Source organism: Homarus americanus, unplaced genomic scaffold (genome assembly GCF_018991925.1).
Source record: "Homarus americanus isolate GMGI-L3 unplaced genomic scaffold, GMGI_Hamer_2.0 scaffold39155, whole genome shotgun sequence".
Classification (NCBI taxonomy): Eukaryota; Metazoa; Arthropoda; class Malacostraca; order Decapoda; family Nephropidae; genus Homarus; species Homarus americanus.
Genome location: NW_024737042.1, coordinates 2,190,056 through 2,211,842, shown reverse-complemented (window position 1 = coordinate 2,211,842; position 21,787 = coordinate 2,190,056). Strand labels below are relative to the sequence as shown.

The following is a 21,787-nucleotide window of genomic DNA, read 5'->3' as shown; positions in this document are numbered from 1 at the left end:
AGTGTTAAACAGAGGTGAACACTGGTGAACAGTGCTTGAGTCAGTGAGAACAACTCAACAGTAAAAGTCGTATTCAAGTTAACCTTCACACAGTGAGGTCCCAGGTACCCAGTGATAACGGCCCGTGAGACCCAACAACGGGCGATGTGTTAATCCGTCTACGATAGGAAGGCCTGGGGCCACACCTCACTCATATAACACCATCTGTGAGGGAATTACTACACCACGTCAAGTCCCTCATTACACCATCTGTGAGGGAATTACTACACCACGTGAGGTCCCTCATAACACCATCTGTGAAGGAATTACTACACCACGTGATGCCCCTCATAACACCATCTGTGACGGAATTACTACACCACGTCAGGTCCCTCATAACACCATCTGTGAGGGAATTACTACACCACGTCAGGCCCCTCATAACACCATCTGTGAGGGAATTACTACACCACGTCAGGTCCCTCATAACACCACTGAGGGAATTCGACACCACGTGATGCCCCTCATAACACCATCTGTGAGGGATTACACCACGTGAGGCCCCTCATAACACCATCTGTGAGGGAATTACACCACATCAGGTCCCTCCTAACACCATCTGGGAGAGAGTTACTACACTACGTGTTTGCTGTTCAACACCTACATTAATCTGAATGTTCACTGTATGTTCCTTTACCTTTCTCTAATGAAGGCTTTTGTTAAACCACCAATGTATGTAATAAGTCATTTATGTCCAATGTATATTTTCAGCCTTCGGGCTGCAGAACTTTTTCAATAAACCGCTAATTAATTACACACACACACACACACACATATATGTATATATATATGTATGTGTGTATATATATATATATATATATATATATATATATATATATATATATATATATATATATATATATATATATATATATATATATATATATATATATATATATATATATACAACAAAATATATGTACAAAAAATAAATGTTAAATGAATTATTTATGGTGCATTAGAGTACTGGTCACTTCAGACACAAAGACAGGCTATAAATAGCCTTCTTTATCTCCCCTCCATCTCACTCTGAGCCAGAGGGAAGGGGTGGTGGTAAATAACATTTGTTTGCTTATTTTCCATTTACTTGAAATAGATTTACCGAATTATTTGTTTATTTATTTAAAAGTCATTTACTGAATATTCTATGTAAAAAATAAATTTTAAATTATTTATAAGAGATACCGTAAATATATGGTATTACTGGCCACTTCAGACACAAAGACGGGATAAAAATAGCCCATCTCCCCCTCTTCTTACAGCTGCCAATGGGAAGCGTCTTGGTAATTAAATTTGATGTTTATTTTCATTGTCTAATTTATCATGTATCAAAGTAATATTACTAAAAATTGTGTAGGTAGTAGGCAGCTACCAAACAGGTAGATACTACCGCCTGGGAAGATATTGGAAGCATAATGTGTTGTCTAATGGTAGACCCTGCTGCCATATGGCATCACGAAAATTGTGACCAAGTCCCAGGTTCAGCGCTGACCTGACTTTCTGCCTCATTTACACACAATTGCAGTTTGAATTGTTCCTCTAACTTTGACAACACAACATACATACAGTATATTATTTCTCACTTTTGATCTTTTTTTTTACTTTTTGTATTTATTTATGGTTAGTTACTTAAAATAAGGCCAATTCACTTCAAGTAATGGCATCAAATGTTACCAGCTGGTGTAGTGTAAACACTAGTGACGTCACTTAAGCGTCTGTATTTAACTGTCAGTAGTTTCAAGAATTAATGCAGTCATTTACTGAATATTCCTTGTAAAAAAATAAATTTTAAATTAATTATTTATAGGAGATACCTAAGTATTATCAGTAAATATACCGATATGCATTACTGACCACCTCCACGGCTAAAAATAGCCCAATCTCGCGGTCACTTTCCCTTTCTTGTCTCCTCACTGGCAAATGGGGGGGGGGGGGGGCGTGGGGAGGGGTGTGTGATGATAGCTGTGTTTATTACAAGGGTATAATTCTCTTTTACGGTATGTTAGACAGGTTTATAATACATTTTTATTATTTTAATATACCGGTAATCTTAATTTGAATCCAGCTTGCCAAACGTAAGTTTCAGTATAAAATAATTACTGGTAGGACTTTGTGAGTGGCTTACGATGTTTCCATCACCACACTTGACACAGTAAACCACAATATTTAAGATGTAAGAATTTTATATTTGTTGCTTAAGACGGCCCCCTAACTTTGGGCAGATTTTTTTAATGTTCAAATTTCGTCTTATAAGCCGAGATATACGGTACCCGTTTAGAGGTCGACCCCCAATTTTTTGCCAAATAATTTGGTCTTAAAAACTTGAACTACACACAGGTATATACGGTAAATAAGGACATGGGGGGACCAGGTTTTTTTTGGGGCAGCAGCAGCACATATACGCGGATTTTTAACATCCACGGGTATCTCTGTTACGTAACCCCCGCGTATGTTAAGGGCCGACTGTACAGTAATTATAAATTGAGCTTTTGTATTTGTTTTTATTAATTAAAATTAATAATAATGTGTTTAAGCAAGCAATAACATATTTTAATTATGGAGTTGGGTTACGTAGAATTTAACCTACTGGAGACAGCAACTAGGGGATTCAGTAGCTTACAGGAGACCTCAACTTCACATATAGGACACAGGCTGATTTTTTTTAAGCTATTATTCAGACAAAAATGTACGTCTTACGTGCCGTAAAATATGGCAGTAAATATATGTTACTAGTATTATATCTTTTAGTGTACCTACACATTTTTGGGGATATATTTTGGTCAATTAGTTGATGCATCTTTGGGGTCATGGGACAAAACTAATCTTTCCCATATATTATGTGTTTCTATATGTATGGTTTGGCTTATGAGAGTAGTTTTCTGGAACCTAACCCCATTGATTATAAAAAAAAACACACACACCAAAAAACACGCCTTGTGCACAGACGCTGCTGGGCTTGTGAGTGGTGACGCCAGTATCACTAGTATAAATAGTCGCAGTATTTTTGTTTTCACGCATCTGAACAGGAACAGGAGAAAAACTTTCTCAGCTTACTTAGAGCATTATTGTGTCCCTATTCAGCTACTGCTACTGCTGGCTCTCCCAGACCTGCCGTTGTCCCATGATAATTCCGCGATAACCTAGATCAATCAGTTATAAGCGAACACATGGTTGCAATTGAGGATACCGTGATAAGCCAGATCAGCGATTATTGGGTCCCGTGATTATTGAGGATACATGTATTGTATACATTTCAACTAAAATCATAAAAACAAATACAAAAAAATCTTTCAATTAGTACAGAACATTTGTACAAGTCCATTTCACACACAATCTTCTACTTCCATCCATTTTTTATGATCACAGAAAATCTGGGCTGTACATAAGAAAACATCCTATTGAAGATTATATTTAATCATAAAAACTATCTTAAGGGGTATCATTAAAATACCCTTAGAGCTGTATTTGGCTTACTTTGCCTTCTCGAGGGTGTCACTTCCCAGCATCCCTCTAGTAGCTGGAGTGGACGGCATGATGTTAACAATGTAGTCACACTCTTGTAGAAACAACGGCAACTCACCAGTGTGCCTAGAAGTTGTCACAGCATTAGTTAGAAAATGGCAGACTGTATCATCCACCTTTCTAAACGTAATATGAGAACTTTCAACCCAGCCATATCAGCAAGCCTGTGTGGACCAGTCCATGATGAGTAGCCTGTGTGGACCATTCCATGTTGACTAGCTTGTGTGAACCATTTCATGATGACTAGCCTGTGTAGACCAGTCCATGATGAGTAGCCTGTGAGGACCTCTACCACCACACCCATTCTGGCTAATGGGAAGATTACTGTATCTACCCAAAATTACGAGTTAAAATATAACCCTAACATAACATATAGTTCACAGGTAGGGTATCAGTAATATCCCCACTCACCCGGGGAATTACTTGCTGCTCATTTAAAATAGGACTTATGGTAGAGTATCCGTAAAGTCGGAAATCCGCAAGCCAGGAAGTAACTGTACTGTATATTAGGTGTACCATTATACTTATTTAAAAACTGACCATATATGAGGTGTACCATTATTCTTATTTAAAACTGACTGTATATTAGGTGTACCATTATACTTATTTAAAAACTGACCGTATATGAGGTGTACCATTATTCTTATTTAAAAACTGACTGTATATGAGGTGTAGCATTATACTTATTTAAAAACTGACTGTATATTAGGTGTACCATTATAATTATTTAAAAACTGACTGTATATTAGGTGTACCATTACAGTCAACCCTCGCTTTACGTGGTCCCCCATTCCGCGTTTCCACGTTTACGTGGTACCCTGCCGAAACCGAGATGCTCACATTCCGCGGTGCGTGTACCCCTTTACGCGGAGAGTGTCTGACTCGACGCTATTTTTAGATTCGCCCCTCCCGCCTGCTCCCACCTCTGCCTGGGCAAGCCGCGCGGTAAGGTTGCGTAGTGCATGTCTCTGTTGCGTTATCAGTGACGTCATATGACGTATCGGACTGAGATTGGCCATGCATCCCTATCTCCCTCCGCTGCTAGCTGTAATTGGTTTAAAGTAATATGACGTGTCCACCCGGGGAAGGGAGGAAGGGAGGGAGGGAGGGAGGGAGGAAAGACGACGCTTGACCTAGCCGCGGCAGTTTCATCCCTCCAGGCCACACCGTGTAATCGTGCATCCATTGTTCTGTAAAATGGCTTCCGCCGGACCACCGCCCCAGAGAGAAACTTTTCCTTATCTGGACCCAGCCACCCTAAGCCAAAGAAGACACTACATTCCTTAAGCTACGAGGTGAAGTACAAGATCATCCAAGAGTTGGAGAAAGGAACAAGACAGGTTGATCTTGCGCGCCAGCATGGTCTTAACGAGTCTACGATCAGGACAATTAAGAAGGATGCAGCCAAGATAAAGGAGCACATGAACATCACAAAGTCTACAGGTGCTTCTATGATCAAGTATTGCCACAACCAGGTGCTTCTCAAGACGGAAAAATTACTTGTGAGCTACTTGGTGCGTCAGGCGCGACGGAACATGGCGGTGGACACGCTCTCTGTTAAGGAGTACGCACGTGAACTGTATGCTGCAGTGTCACGAAAGATAGGAATTACAGAGCCCAAACCCTTTAATGCTTCCTCTGGGTGGTTACAGAGGTTTAAGAAGAGAAACAAGATCACCAATATCAACATTGGTGGTGAAGAAGCGAGTGCTGACCGTGTTGCGGCTAGAGAATTTCCTCCGTTTTTACCTGAGATTATGGAGGAAGGACAGTACACCGACGACCAGGTGTTTAACATGGACGAATCTGGTCTTTTTTGGAAAAAGCTACCTTCCAAGACCTTCGTTGTGAAGAATGCCAGCAAGATTCGGGGCCGGAAGTTGCAGAAGGAGCGCATCACCGTCCAGTTTACCACCAATGCCTCCGGTACCTGTAAGCTCAAGTTATCGGTGATCCACACAGCCCGCAAGCCGCACGCCTACAAGAGCATGGACATGACCAAGCTAAATGTCCACTGGCTGACCGCACGTAAGGCGTGGATGTTCTCTACACTGTCCCTCTCCTGGTTTGATGACTGTTTCGTTCCCGATGTGAAGAAATTCTGTGAGCAACAGAATGTGCCATTCGAGATTTTGTTGCTGCTGGACAACGCACCAGGACACTCGCCCCTACTGTTAGATCGTCACCCCAACGTAAAAGTGGTCTTCCTTCCTCCCAACACTACGTCTATATTACAGCCCATGGACCAAGAGTTAATCTGTAATGTAAAAGCTTCATTCTCTACTAAAAAATTCAAGCTCCTGAACGACTACACCAACACCAGGGAAGAGTTGCGTAACCTGAGTGACACCAACACCAATAGCAAGAGCGAAGACGACGAAGATCAACAGTTGGCAGAGCAAGAAGTACTTTTAAAACAATTCTGGAGAATATTCAATGTCAAGTAAGCTGTGGACTTCTTGGTGGAGGCATGGGATCAGCTGTCTGTAGCAACTGTTCATCATGCATGGAGACATGTGTTGCAAGGCATTCCGGGCATTAGGCAGAGTCAATCTGTGACTGGTGAGGTTCAGACTGTTGCAGTAGCAGTGGACCTTGCCAGAGAAGCTGCGCAGAGTGTTACAGCTGCAGGCTTCTCCGAGACCACCAACGACGACATCCTGGAGGTGATAAGGGATCCTGATGTGACTACCGACGACATGGTAGATGATGATGACGTCAGTGAAGAGGCAGGTGGTGTGTCATCCCAAGAAGAACGCCGCTTATCCCATAGTAATGTTAGGGGTGCCATCGAGTGTATCGAGAAAGTCAAGCTCCTCCTTTCCGACGACCCTGACGCAAACAGGTATGAAATCTTCACTACCCAGCTGTTGCAGACTATGGAGCCCTACTTCAAGGTTTATCACGACAACATAAACACCAGCCGTCAGCAAAGCATAACAGAGTTCTTCGCCCGCAACCCACCACAGCCAGCCCAAGCCAGTGATAGTGACAGAGGTAGAGATAGTGATGATGACTTTGAGGGATTTGTCAGGGAGGCCCTGACAAATGTGGATGACAGTGATAGTGACTCACCTGAGGGCCAGTAGCCTGCCCTCTGCCTCGGAACCAGCCACCATTCCCGTACGCCGACCCATCTCCTCTACTAACGTAAGTGTTAACCCCAACCTTTATTTTTCCTAACTTAACCTTTATTTTTCCTAACCTAACCTCTTCTATATTAATTGTGTGTGCATACCATCATAAGTTAAGATAATATTTTTACTACAACATAGTTGTGTGTCGTCAAAAAGTGGAGTTTGGGGGCTCGGCCCGGTCTCTATTTCAATTAATCCCATATGCTATGTTGTTCCCTTTACGCGTTTCTCACTTTCTGCGGTACCCTGTGGGTTGAATTAACCACATAAAGTGAGGGTTCACTGTATACTTATTTAAAAACTGACTGTATATGAGGTGTACCATTATACTTATTTAAACACTGACTGTATATGAGGTGTACCATTATACTTATTTAAAAACTGACTGTATATGAGGTGTACCATTATAATTATTTAAAAATTGCTTAAGTTTAATAAAATTTTGGGTATGTAATTTTTTCTTTTGTGAGGCAATTTCATTTTGAAGGGATAATTCAGTATTTAGTGCTAATTTGATCTATCAGGGTCCCAATGACATCTCCTAAGCAAGGGTTCAGTGGAGTTAACAAAATATTCCTTCACTCTTCAGACCATATCACTAAATTTGACTGCACTAAATTATTGTTCAGTATCATATAAGGTATTATCAACTGTTTTCATGATATGTAAAACCTGCCTTTATTTGAACAAAAGCACAAAATATAAGCACTTCTTCATAACTACTTACCAGTACTTGTCGACACTGTTACACTCGTCACCCTCTGAGGGAGCAGTGCGGGTGAAGGCTTGCACTCTGGTACTGAAGGCCTTTAAACTCTTGGCAACTGTAAAATAAAATATAAATATAAATCAAAGGATAATTAATGGTACAGTATGGCCGGATAATTCATGGATTTTTATTTTGCGGTCCTCTATTATTTGTGGATGACACCCTGGATGTACCCGAATGTCTAAGGGTAGTTTTAAAGTTGCTAGCATTTTCGTGGCCAGGACAGGGAGCCATTTGATCTAGGGATAGTAATTTCCTTTACCAGTATTATATATATATATATATATATATATATATATATATACCGTATATACTCGTCTATAACCCCCCTTCGTATATGGGTCGACCCCGATTTTTGGACCAAGAAATCGTTAATTTATGATATTCCTCGTTTATAGGTCGACCCAAGTTTTTGAGGGTAAAGGAACAACAAAACCTTCAGATAAACACTACGTCCTATAAACTTGTTTACCATTTATTATTACGACACTTTACACTGAAACGCGGGTAGTTTCAACAAAAATATTGTATATTTCCATTCAAGTATTTATTCAAGTCAATTAGGAGGGAATATTATTGTAATACAATAGTTTTTTAACTGAAAACCATTCGAAAAGCGATTACGGTAACATATTTTGAACGAAAGAAAGCAAGTCATTGTTTTCGTCACAATTTTATCCCACTTTCCACTGTAATACGTACGTCATTTCAGCAAAAATTATTACATTTCCGTGAATGTATTATATGAACCACAGTATGAATAGAATATCACTAATATAACAGTATTTTAACCGAAAACTATTAAAAAAACGAGTAACATATCTTGAACATCGGAAGGTTAGGTAAAGTCTTTTGTTTCCATCATGTAGTTTATCCTAATTTACATTGAAATACATCACGTTTCAGCAAAACCACTATTTATTTCTGAGAATATGGAAATGTAATATTTTTGCTGAAATGACGTACGTATTATAGTGGAAAAAGGGATAAAATCGTGACGTTGAAAAGATGTTAAATCGCTTTTCGAATGGTTTTCAGTTAAAAACTGTTGTATTACAATAATATTCTATCCTAATTCACTTGTGATGTAACAGTTTTTTAACTGAAAACGATTCGAAAAACACGTGTACCATCTAGCTGATACGGCAGAGACCTGGTCGCGGAGGCTTTGTGTTTGCATCGGCCCTTCTTAAGCAGCTTTTAATATTAGCGTACGTTGAAATTGTGTTTACCGGTATATTCTTATTTTCTTGCTTCTTATTTTCCAGAAATATGACAAGTTTGTATATAATACAATGTTACGGTACTTTTAATTTACAAGTATTCATTTTTAAAAATACAGAAGACACCAAACAAATACCAGTACTACGGTTATTTGCGTGACTCTCCCGCCAAAAAAGACCAAACAGCTGGTACTCTCTCCCTCAGCCCTACCAAAAATAGCCCAACGACATCTTTCTTGTTTATTCTCTTCCAATTTCTCACTTTAACTGGTATTTTTTACTTCATATTGCCTACATCAGATAAACTACAGTAATTGAGGTTAGACACTGTTATAAATTTTTATACCGGGTAACTTCATATTGCCTACATCAGATAAACTACAGTAATTGAGGTTAGACACTGTTATAAATTTGATTACCGGGTCCTGGCAGGTGCCATTAGAGCCACCTGACCCTACCAACAGTGTTGCAAGTCAGACAGCATTTTTTTAATCATCCATGTGCACGAGAAAGGATGGATGGATGAAGGCGGCATACAAATATGGCTTAAAAAAGTCTGGAACTTTAGACCAGGGGGACTGTGCAAAGAAAAAAGTCTTTTTGCGTGGGATATGTTTCGGTCACATTTTGTTGACAGTGTTACTGCTGGGATTAGGAAGGAAAACACTGATACAGCTGTGATTCCTGGTGGATTAACAAGTCTTGTCCAACCACTGGATGTTTCCATAAACAAACCATTTAAAGATGAGGTAAGAGTGAAGTGGAACAACTGGATGATAGAAGGCGATAAGACATACACAAAGGGAGGCAACATCCAAGCTCCATCACTAGCAACATTATGTGAATGGATTGTAGAGGCCTGGGATGCAATCAGACCAGAAATTGTGGTGAAATCTTTTAAGAAATGTGGGATTTCGAATGCTCTTGATGGAACAGAAGACGACTTGTTGTGGGATTATGAGGCTAATGAGAGCATGAATGAGGATGAAGATATTGATGATCCTATGGCTGATGATGGTGTTGATCCATATGACGATGCTGTTCAAGGAGAGGACTGGGAGGAGCTGTTTGGTGCTGCAGATGATGACAAGGAAAATGATTTTGATGGATTTTAATGAAAATATTCAGAAATATGGTATCGTAGTATTTATTCAAGTCAATTAGGATAGAATATTATTGTAATACAACAGTTTTTTAACTGAAAACCATTCAAAAAGCGATTACGGTAAAATCTTTTGAACGACAAAAGAAAGTGAGTCATTGTTTTCGTCACAATTTTATCCCACTTTCCACTGTAATACGTACGTCATTTCAGCAAAAATATTACATTTCCATACTGTATTTATTTCTGAGAATATATTCATTCAGGCACAGTTAAGGTAAAATATACTGTACTTGTGATGTAATATTTTAATGAAAATATTTATAAATAAGGTATCGTATTTTTCTTTTGTTTCAAATTTAATTAACAAAAATTTATGTATCTATAAATAAACTTTTAAAAATGAATACTTTATGTTTTACATACTCCTGTGCACACCATACCATGCATTTGGCTACTTTGGGCTTGCTATGATGACGCAAGAGATCTGCCCTGGCAACTGTACCGACACTCACAGCGGGTGGTGCGTTGGTGCGTCGTTTCCATTGTTTACTGGTAAATATTTTTCAACCTAACGAAACTATTACCCGTATAGAGGTCGACCCCCAACTTTTTGCCAAAAAATTTGGTCTTAAGAACTCGTGCTATACATGGGTATATACGGTATGTGTGTGTGTGTGTATGTGTGGTCAAACACACAAATAAATAATAATGGGAAAAATCCTCTCACAGATAATCAGAAAAAAATTATTAAAAATGTTGAGTCTTCCCTCATGTGTACTCTGTGCTTTATTAATAACAAAGCACAGAGTGGACTTGAGGGTAGACTCAATATTTTGAATAAATTTCTTTCTGATTGTACTGTATATGTGTACAGTATTGTATTGTGTGTGTGTGTGTGTGTGTAGATGCACACACACATACAAATAAATAATAATGGGAAAATCCTCTCACAAATAATCAGAAAAAATTAAGTATTAAAAATGTTGAGTCTACCCTCAAGTCCATTCCGTGCTTTATATTAATAGAGCACTGAGTAGACTTGAGGGTAAACTCAACATTTGTAAAAAAAATTTTGCCGATTATTTGTAAGAAGATTTTCCAACTATTATTTATTTGTATATGTGTGTATGTGTACACACACACACACCCATGCTTCGCTGCCATACAGCAGGGTGGGGAGGACCACTGCTCGATATACATGTAACTTTGAAGATAATTTCAGCTCCCTACAGCTGAAGAAATGGGTACGGAGATTGCCAAAGGCTTGAGTTGCACTCTAATGGGAAACATTACAGAGGGTAATACTACTAAACTGGATGGATGGTGGAGGTGTGGCTGAACCAGGGGCAGGTTGAAAGAGAATCTGAGTTTTGCATACATTCACCTCGATGCTGAAGTGTGCATACACATTTGCGTAGGAGTTTAGGATCTCCTGTAGGTCGCGTTCAGTGTGAGCGACAAGGGTGAGGTCGTCTGCATACTGAAGTTTAGTAATGGAAGCTGCCAACACCTTTGTTCCTGCCTGGAGTCGTCTTATATTGAGAAGACCCTTCATATGGTACACGATGTCCACCCCGCAGGCTAAATCGGCACTGGCACGAGTAAGGAAGGCAGCCAAGAAAATGGAAGAGAGAGTTGGTGTTAGTACACACCCTTGTTTAACCCCTGTTTGGATGGGGAAGAACTCAGACTGGGTGCCATTGTGCAGGACAATGCCGTTCATGCCATCGTGGAGTTGCCTCACAATGGCGATGAATTTTGGTGGCCAGCCAAAACAGCTGAGGGTCCACGAGAGGGCTTCACTGTTGACTGAGTCAAAGGCCTTGGTTAGGTCAATGAAGGCCATGTACCGGTCACGACGCTGTTCTCTGCACTTTTCCTGTATCTGGCGGGCAGCAAAGATCATGTCAGTCGTGCCAAGTGATGGTATAAAGCCACATTGAGATTCTGGGAGGAAGTTTTCCGCCTCAGGAAGAAGTCTGTTTTGGAGGACTCGGGCAGCAAGATCCCGCAGTTGTTGCCACAGTCTGACCGGTCTCCCCTGTTCTTGTAAATATTGACAATGGAGGCATCTTTAAGACCTTGGGGGATTTCCTCCTTTTCCCATATATTCTCCAGGAGAGAGTGGAGATGGCTGGTAAGCAGAGGTCCTCCTGCTTTATACATCTCTGCTGGGATTCCATCAGGTCCTAAGGCTTTGTTATTTTTCATCTGTTTGATGGCAGTAGCTACCTCATCCAGGATGGAGGATAACTGAGGACGGTCAGTTCTGGACGCTGAGGGACCTGCTGGGTAGTCAGCACATCCACATCTGTGTTTTGGTTGAGCAGTGAATGGCAGTGCTCTTTCCAGTGCTGAAGGATGCCTTCAACATCTTTAATTAGGGAGTTACCGTCAGGTGTGCGAAGGGGGGCTGCACCATGAGTGATTGGCCCATAAAATGTTTTAGTGGAATTCAAAAGTTCACGCATCTTGTGCTGATCTGCAAATTTTTGTGTTTCACATGCTTCTTTTTTTATTTATTTTTTTATCATATTCACCATTTATCAGCTTACTAGCTGTTTGGGCAGTTTATCCAGTGTTAGTACAGGAGGAAACCGGGGACCAGGAAACCTGTGGTGTTTGGTAGGTTCACACTGGATAGCACCCTTCTCACATGTGTCTGGGCTGAAGCTTGAACCCTTGACATATTGGTGAGAGTTTAGCGCGTTACCGCTGTACCAGTCGTTCTTTAGATTGCGAAGTTAGTGCTGGGCCGGTGCTTTCTTTTTGTGGAAGGTATCATCTTTGGTCCGAGACTGAGGGTTGTTCTGCCAGTCAGTTAAAGCAGCACGTTTATCATCGACGAGTACATTGATTGCCGGGCCATTTTCATCAAATCAGTCCAGGTGTATTCTTTCGATCTGGTCGAGTGTCTCTTTGCAGGTTTTTGTCATGACAGTGTCGAGAATATCCCATTCGGCACTTGGGTTTGGGTTGTTTGTTTTCGGGTTGTTCATCAGCCCAGGTTCGAGCTGCTCTCTGAAAGCACGTGCTACCACTGGATCCTCCAGATGCTTAGTGTTAAAACCTCTTCTGGAGGATTGTTGCCTTCACCGTTTTGGGGTGATGTGAAGTGAGAGCTTGGCTCTGACGAGCCGATCATCAGTGTCGCAGTGGCTTGAGTCATGTATGGCTCGGGTGATGAGGACATCACGGTGATCTCTTTCTCTGACAATGATGTAGTGAATGAGATGCCAGTGTTTACACACACACTGAGTCAAGCAAGCAAGCATGCATGCATGCATGCATGCACACACACACACAGAGTCAGGCACCACATGTAGTATACACACACACACTGAGTCAGGCACCACGTGTTGTACACACACACTGAGTCAAGCACCACATGTTATACACACACTGAGTCAAGCACCACATGTTATACACACACTGAGTCACGTACCACATGTTATACACACACTGAGTCAAGCACCACATGTTATACACACACTGAGTCAAGCACCACATGTTATACACACACTGAGTCAAGCACCACATGTTATACACACACTGAGTCAAGCACCACATGTTATACACACACTGAGTCAAGCACCACATGTTATACACACACTGAGTCAAGCACCACATGTTATACACACACTGAGTCAAGCACCACATGTTATACACACACTGAGTCAAGCACCACATGTTATACACACACTGAGTCAAGTACCACATGTTATACACACACTGAGTCAAGCACCACATGTTATACACACACATATTAGTTGGTGTGCAATAAATGTTCAAAATGGCCACCTTCAGCTTGGATATACATTTTAGCTCATGGTAACATTGAATGATTACCCCTACCAACAACACCAGGGTCGTTTGTATGCATTTTGCATCATCTGTAATTCAATGAAACAGTTCATCTCCTACAGTACTGTAGATTAATTTTTAAACGTACACCATTTTGAACATTTATCATCGAGTAAAATATACATATGTAGCATTTATGCAATTAACTATTTTAATTACAATATAGTATGTGCAAATTACTCTTTAGCTTGAAATTACCATACTGTGGTTATGTAACCGTTGAGAATCACACCCAAATTCATAAAGCATTCTTAATTGGAAATAACCTCATAAATAAACTCCTGAGACACTGTATTAACATAAAGTCATGAACTATCACCCCAAAGGTGCCTCTCATAGTGTTGTATAGTGACAATCTCTATGTAGTACACTGACAAACCTCTCACAGTGTAGTATAGTGACAACCTTTCAGTGAAGTATAGTGACCTCTCAGTGTAGTAGTGTCAACCTCTCAGTATACAATAGTGTAATGATCTCCCATAGTATATAATGACACTCAGTGTAGTATAGTGTCAACCTCTCAGCGTAGTATATAGTGACCTCTCAGTATACTATAGTGTAATGACCTCCCATAGTATATAATGACACTCGGTGTAGTATAGTGACAACCTCTCAGTCTAGTAGTGACAATCTCTCAAGTGCAGTAAAATGAAAACCTCTCAGTGTATAGGAACAACCTCTCAGTGTATAGCAACAATCTCTCAGTGTATAGGAACAACCTCTCAGTGTAGTATTGTGACAACCTCTCAGTGTATAGGAACAATCTCTCAGTGTATAGGAACAACCTCTCAGTGTAGTATTGTGACAACCTCTCAGTGTATAGGAACAACCTCTCAGTGTATAGGAACAACCTCTCAGTGTATAGGAACAACCTCTCTGTGTAGTATTGTGACAACCTCTCAGTGTATAGCAACAATCTCTCAGTGTATAGGAACAACCTCTCTTTGTAGTATTGTGACAACCTCTCAGTGTATTGTGACAACCTCTCAGTGTATAGCCAACAACCTCTCAGTGTATAGGAACAACCTCTCTTTGTAGTATTGTGACAACCTCTCAGTGTATAGCAACAATCTCTCAGTGTATAGTAACAGCCTCTCTGTGTAGTATTGTGACAACCTCTCAGTGTATAGCAACAATCTCTCAGTGAATAGGAACAACCTCTCAGTGTATAGGAACAACCTCTCTGTGTAGTATTGTGACAACCTCTCAGTGAATAGGAACAATCTCTCAGTGTATAGGAACAGCCTCTCTTTGTAGTATTGTGACAACCTCTCAGTGTATAGCAACAATCTCTCAGTGTAGAGTAACAACCTCTCAGTGTATAGGAACAGCCTCTCTTTGTAGTATTGTGACAACCTCTCAGTGTATAGGAACAATCTCTCAGTGTATAGGAACAGCCTCTCTTTGTAGTATTGTGACAACCTCTCAGTGTATAGCAACAATCTCTCAGTGTATAGTAACAACCTCTCTGTGTAGTATTGTGACAACCTCTCAGTGTATAGCAACAATCTCTCAGTGAATAGGAACAACCTCTCTTTGTAGTATTTTGACAACCTCTCTGCGTAGTATTGTGACAACCTCTCAGTGTATAGCAACAATCTCTCAGTGTATAGGAACAACCTCTCTTTGTAGTATTTTGACAACCTCTCAGTGTATTGTGACAACCTCTCAGTGTATAGCAACAACCTCTCAGTGTATAGGAACAACCTCTCTTTGTAGTATTGTGACAACCTCTCAGTGTATAGCAACAATCTCTCAGTGTATAGTAACAGCCTCTCTGTGTAGTATTGTGACAACCTCTCAGTGTATAGCAACAACCTCTCAGTGTATAGGAACAACCTCTCTTTGTAGTATTGTGACAACCTCTCAGTGTATTGTGACAACCTCTCAGTGTATAGCAACAACCTCTCAGTGTATAGGAACAACCTCTCTTTGTAGTATTGTGACAACCTCTCAGTGTATAGCAACAACCTCTCAGTGTATAGTAACAGCCTCTCTGTGTAGTATTGTGACAACCTCTCAGTGTATAGGAACAACCTCTCTTTGTAGTATTGTGACAACCTCTCAGTGTGTAGTAACAACCTCTCTGTGTATAGTAACAACCTCTCTGTGTAGTATTGTGACAACCTCTCAGTGTATAGGAACAACCTCTCTTTGTAGTATTGTGACAACCTCTCAGTGTATAGCAACAATCTCTCAGTGTATAGTAACAACCTCTCTGTGTAGTATAATGACAACCTCTCAGTATAGTATAGTGACAAACTCTCATAGTATATAGTGACACTCGGTGTAGTATAGTGACAACCTCTCTTTGTAGTACAGTGACAACCTCTCAGTGTATAGTAACAACCTCTATTTGTAGTATAGTGACCTCTCAGTGTATAGCAACAATCTCTCAGTGTATAGTAACAACCTCTCTTTGTAGTATAGTGACAACCTCTCAGTGTATAGTAACAACCTCTCTTTGTAGTATAGTGACAACCTCTCAGTGTATAGTAACAACCTCTCTTTGTAGTATAGTGACCTCTCAGTGTATAGCGACAATCTCTCAGTGTATAGGAACAACCTCTCTGTGTAGTATAGTGACAACCTCTCAGTGTATAGTGATAACATCTCAATGTAGCATGACATCCTCTCCGTGTAATATTATGGACAATCTCTCAGTGTAGTATAGTGACATCTCATAGTATAGTAAACTCAGTGTAAAATGGTGACCTCTCAGTATAGTATAATGACAACATCTCAACACTATTTGTTAAACATCCTTTTATGGTAAAATCATCTCAAGTTTAGTGATTTGTAGTCTCATCAATATTTGCTGCCTCACGATGATTTGTTGTCTATGACTTGTTGTCCCACCACGACCAGCATTGCACAACTGGTTACTGTATTTATGTATCATCAGGTGTTGTAATGGCAACTGGTGAGGAATAAAACGTGTTTATTAAGTATTTGGGAACACGTTAAGGCCTCCACACTCACCCTCTTTGCCAATCTTCCCCATACCCAGGATGCCAACTGTCATCTCGCAAAGGCTTCGATAGTTGATGATGATGTCTTTCTGTACCCATTCACTTTTACGCTGTTAAAATAATGATAAATACACTTGAGAAAATTCCCAATAAAATTATCATGCATTTTTTCCAGTTATCTCAATATATGATTCCACCAACTGTACTCACTAACAACATGGCTGGATTTATACCACATCTGAAATATATCATACAGGTCTTCCTAGTACTGCAAAGCTCTGTAGTGCGACCTACCAACCGTTAACTTCCTTGTAGTGCCACCTACCAGTAGGTAACTTCCTTGTAGTGCCACCTACCAGTAGGTAACTTCCTTGTAGTGCCACCTACCAGTAGGTAACTTCCTTGTAGTGCCACCTACCAGTAGGTAACTTCCTTGTAGTGCCACCTACCAATAGTTAACTTCCTCACAGTGCCACCCACCAATAGTCAACTTCCTCACAGTGCGACCTACCAATAGTTAACTTCCTCACAGTACGACCTACCAGTAGTTAACTTCCTCACAGTCCACCCACCAATAATGAACTTCCTCACAGTCCACCCACCAATAGTTAACTTCCTCACAGTACGACCTACACATAGTTAACTTCCTCACAGTACGACCTAGACATAGTTAACATCCTCACAGTATGACCTACCAATAGTTAACTTCCTCTCAGTCCACCCACCAATAGTTAACTTCCTCACAGTACGACCTACAAATAGTTAACTTCCTCACAGTATGACCTACCAATAGTTAACTTCCTCACAGTCCACCCACCAATAGTTAACTTCCTCACAGTACGACCTACAAATAGTTAACTTCCTCACAGTACGATCTACCAATAGTTAACTTCCTCACAGTCCACCCACCAATAGTTAACTTCCACACAGTACAACCTACAAATAGTTAACTTCCTCACAGTACGACCTACTGTAATGACCACGGTCTTACACGTCAGTTAGCGCCAAAAATCAAATGATTCATATTACGCTTAATAGCCCACAAAACATGTAACTCGGCTTTCGTTTGAGTCCTCCATCTGAGGAGTCCGTTTTCTCATCACTTCAAGACACCTCAGTCCTCCGTTATCCCATTTTCTCTGACTTACTGAAACCAACCTCTCTATAAAATGAATTTGGGTGTGAGAGAGAACACCCTTGTTTTGAGTCAACTTAGATATGTCTGTTTACAGTTGGAACATTCAAGATCCATTGTGAGTGGGGTAGAATGCTTCAACTGTCCTTATCGTTAGTAGAACGTGTCAAGTAAGTGAGTGTCGAGTTTGCCAGCTAGAGTGGCGTATTTTATGTCGTCCGTGGGGGTATCCATGAGTTTCTGATCGCGCCTGAAGTTATATCATTTTGTCGCCCCGACATCAGAGAATCTGATGTTTATAGTTTAATTAGTGTCAGTTGTCTATTTGAGAAAGTCATTAATCTCCTGAACTATTCTGTCAACTGGTATAATCTCCAAGATCTAGCGCCTCCCCGTGAATAGCCCCTTGTTCGCCTCAGACCTAAGCTTGCAGAATTAATGTTATCGACGTGTATATTCCACCTTTTCCTGGCAAGCTCAACCTCTGATTAGATTATATGAATAGACATAGGAAATTACCCTGATCAAGAACACCGGAGTTCATAACTAAGTATACAGTGATCCAAAATGATAGAGAAGTTATGTTGTTGGTAAGATCGACCCTTCTGGTATGAATATGGAGGCCCAAGCTGCCCGCGAGTGCACGTATATACCTCGACACGAGGGAGAATCACGCATTCGTGACTTCCTCAACGTCTCTCCAGGTATGTTAACGTGTGTTCCCGCCGCCTATTAATTCAGTTTAACTTAGTCAATTTTGGTGAATATCAGTGCTCATGTGTTAACATAGTGAATTCTGTGCCAATTAAGTCGAGTAACGTAGAGATTTAGATATTGTCTGAACCGTTGCCAGGCGTATGTTTTGTATAGTTGAAGTTAGACCTTTAGGCATTCGTGACTTCCTCAACGTCTCTCCAGTGTGTTGAGCTGAATACTCATCGGCTAACGTGGGGCGGTAACCGGGTTGGACGATGCCGTTAATTCGACAGGACTGAACTGGGAAGTCCGTTTCCTGCAAATCAGGCGCCCACTCCCTGAGCATGTGTCGGTCTACAACCGACCCCTAACAGCGATCTTCATTTGTTGTAGAGACCAGCGTTACCCTGGGGCACTCCTCACAGTCACATAGGCCTAAGTATTATGGTACCTTGTTTGGGGGATAACTAGCAGAAATATAGTATCCCAGGTTAAGTATTGAACCACTGAATGAGAGTTAAAAGTGCCATGTTGTTCCTTGTGAATTAACAGGAGGTATTGTATGTTGAGATAATTGTGGAGTTGTTCAGTGTGCTATGTATTCATTGGTAGTGACCATGAAATGATAATCTGAGAGTATAATGATATAACCAAGAAGTGAAGAGTTAATTTGCTACTTGGTAAGGTAAGACCTGAGGGTCCAGTGATATCTGGTGTATACCCAGTACTGACTATCATGTGGCAGAGTGACAATACCACAATTGTCGATTGAAGTAATAAGAATTTGGAGGTATTTAATGAGGTAATAAGTTCTTGAAGTGTTTGATGACTTAATAAATAAATTGCAGTTCTGTTTTGTCTGAGTGAATCTAAGATGCATCTTATCCAATCACTGTGTTAATAAATATTGAATTAGTAATCTACGAGTATCACCACTCTATCCTTTCCCACATTGGTTCTCAGAAAATAACTAACTCACGTGCCTAGAAGCTCGCTACCTAACAGTTAACTAAGAGGTGTTATATTCTAGAAAAATCCTGGGTGGTGGCAGGCTACCGTTGTAAGTATAATAAGTGTGGTAATAACAAAGACATGGTTTCCCAGGTTAATCCATGGTTTAGAATATAACTAGAACCAAATATATGGAAGAGATCATAATATATGACAGGAAATGAAAAGAAAGAACATTGACTTGGAAAACATAAGCAGAGAAGCATAAGAGTTATATATAGATAAGAATATATAAGAATATAAGGTATATAGAGATAAAGAATTGAAGAAGGATAAGTATATAAAACAGGATACTCATTGAAAAGAATAACTGGATGGTAAATTATTGAAAAGAGGAAACTCGGCTCGTTACACTACAAATAGTTAACTTCCTCACAGTAGGACCTAGAAATAGTTAACTTCCTCACAGTGCGACCCACCAATAGTTAACTTCCTCACAGTAGGACCTACACATAGTTAACATCCTCACAGTACGACCTACAAATAGTTAACTTCCTCACAGTGCGACCCACCAATAGTTAACTTCCTCACAGTACGACCTACACATAGTTAACTTCCTCACAGTGCCACCTACCACTTTAAAAGATAGAAGAAATCAGGAAGAATGAGCATTACCTGATACTGCAGAGAAGCCAGCCAGCTCCTCTCATGAAAGATGATCCAGCCCACTATGTACTCTGCCATGAGCTGACTAAAATGTTCACTAGTCATGCGTGTGACTGGATATGAAGGCTTTGGCTGCAAAAATAAGTACAGTACAGGTTAGGGTGTGACCGTTGCCCTCCAAAAATAAAAAAATAGTCCTACAATGCTGTTCAAAGTTTTAGTGTTGTGTATTTATCTAGGAAACACCCCTGTAAATTTTCTTGGGGATCGGTGCATGTTTGAGCTAGCACCGTCGGCTTTACAAAATAACAAGGAATATTATTATCTAATGAACAAATTTAGTGGAATTTCTTTTATTAGACTTATAAGATATACTAACACAAAGCAAATGATCGATCATATCAATCTTAATACCCCTAAAACAATATTATAGATTAGTACAAAATACAATAATCCCAATAATTGCATTTCTAGGTTCAAGACCCATTTCTCTCACCTGGCGTACAATGAAAAAAAGAAATACTACTACCCCGCAATGTCTGAAGTGTTTGAGGAGCGCCAGCAGATGGCCGACTTCTTTCGTGAATCTCTAGCCCAACCATTTACACGTGGCGACTACAAGGAGCTGGTAGAGCTTTGTCTGCTGCTTGTAACTAAAGGATCCGAGCCAGTGAACTTCACGATGGTCTACCCCGGCGCACCTCACAAAGCAAGGTGGATGGCTAAACTGCTCTAAACCCTCAAGATTGTTCTTTTGTCAGGCCAGATCAAAGAGCAGTTTCCCAAAGCCGTGGTTGTGACTAAAAGTCAAATCAGCAAGTTAGAACGGTTTGCTGTGTTCACAGTCGCTGTTTATGTCCCATGGTGGATTGTTTGCCCCGTTCCAGCAAGTGCGCCACTGAATGACTTGAATTTGGTCGAAACCTTGGCTGAATTTGCCCCATATGACGCCACAATAGTTGACAGAGCACATGTGGCACTCGGTAGACACACTTGGTACCTAACTGAGGAGTTGGCCCCACTGGCTTTGTTCTCGTCCCAAGTACAAGAAAAGACAAAAGAGGAGATGAGGAAGGCCCTTCTTTGCCATGAAGGCACTGAAGTTACTAAGAGAGTGGCGCTCAATCATGGGGGCTATGGAAAGCCATATCTTCCCCCTGTCCCAGAAAGTGGCACTGCCCTGGTGGACCTAATTGGGCCTGACTCAAGCCTGTTCTTCACCATTTTAGGCATGCCCTATCAGTTTCTCCAAAGTCCAGCCAGTGAATGGGCGGATCACGAAGACTACCTGAACATGAAACGGGTTGTGGACAAGTTCAGGTCGTCGATGAGGCTGCAGAGCGTGGTGTAGAACTTTGCCATGACTTTCTTAATGTTGCCAGGGATGAGGAGCGCTTTCAAGAAGTCCTTCAAGTAGTTGAAAATGACAGACTCCGCATTCCTAATCAGCGCAAACGATCATCTGTTTCCCAACAGAAATCATGGTTGCTTGCTCTCGAGAAATAATACCTTGTGAATATATGATAAAACCCCTTAATGTACCATGAGAGAATAAGTATAAATAACTTTTTTGTGTTAGTGATAACAGCTTTTAATTAAGACAGGCAAATGATTTGTGTTAATATCCCTTATGATGGTTGTGTAATCTCATATATAGGCGCGTATGCCATATAAGCAAATCACTATTTTTCAAATTGCTGGAGCTCAC

General features: G+C 40.6%; 1 protein-coding gene across 6 annotated transcripts in view; it reads right to left on the bottom strand.

The window, feature by feature from the left end:
* The window catches only part of LOC121872570 (glyoxylate/hydroxypyruvate reductase A-like), a 44,122-nt gene that overhangs the window by 12,386 nt on the left and 9,949 nt on the right, over nt 1–21,787 (bottom strand). For 5 of the 6 annotated variants that reach the window (XM_042375390.1, XM_042375393.1, XM_042375389.1 and 2 more), the window contains 4 exons: nt 20,089–20,211; nt 16,642–16,741; nt 7,426–7,522; nt 3,514–3,627 (listed from right to left, as the gene is read on the bottom strand). In XM_042375390.1, the coding sequence (XP_042231324.1) occupies nt 3,514–3,627; nt 7,426–7,522; nt 16,642–16,741; nt 20,089–20,211 (434 nt within the window). The remainder of the gene's footprint in view (nt 1–3,513; nt 3,628–7,425; nt 7,523–16,641; nt 16,742–20,088; nt 20,212–21,787) is intronic. The other variant, XM_042375394.1, reaches the window with a different exon arrangement.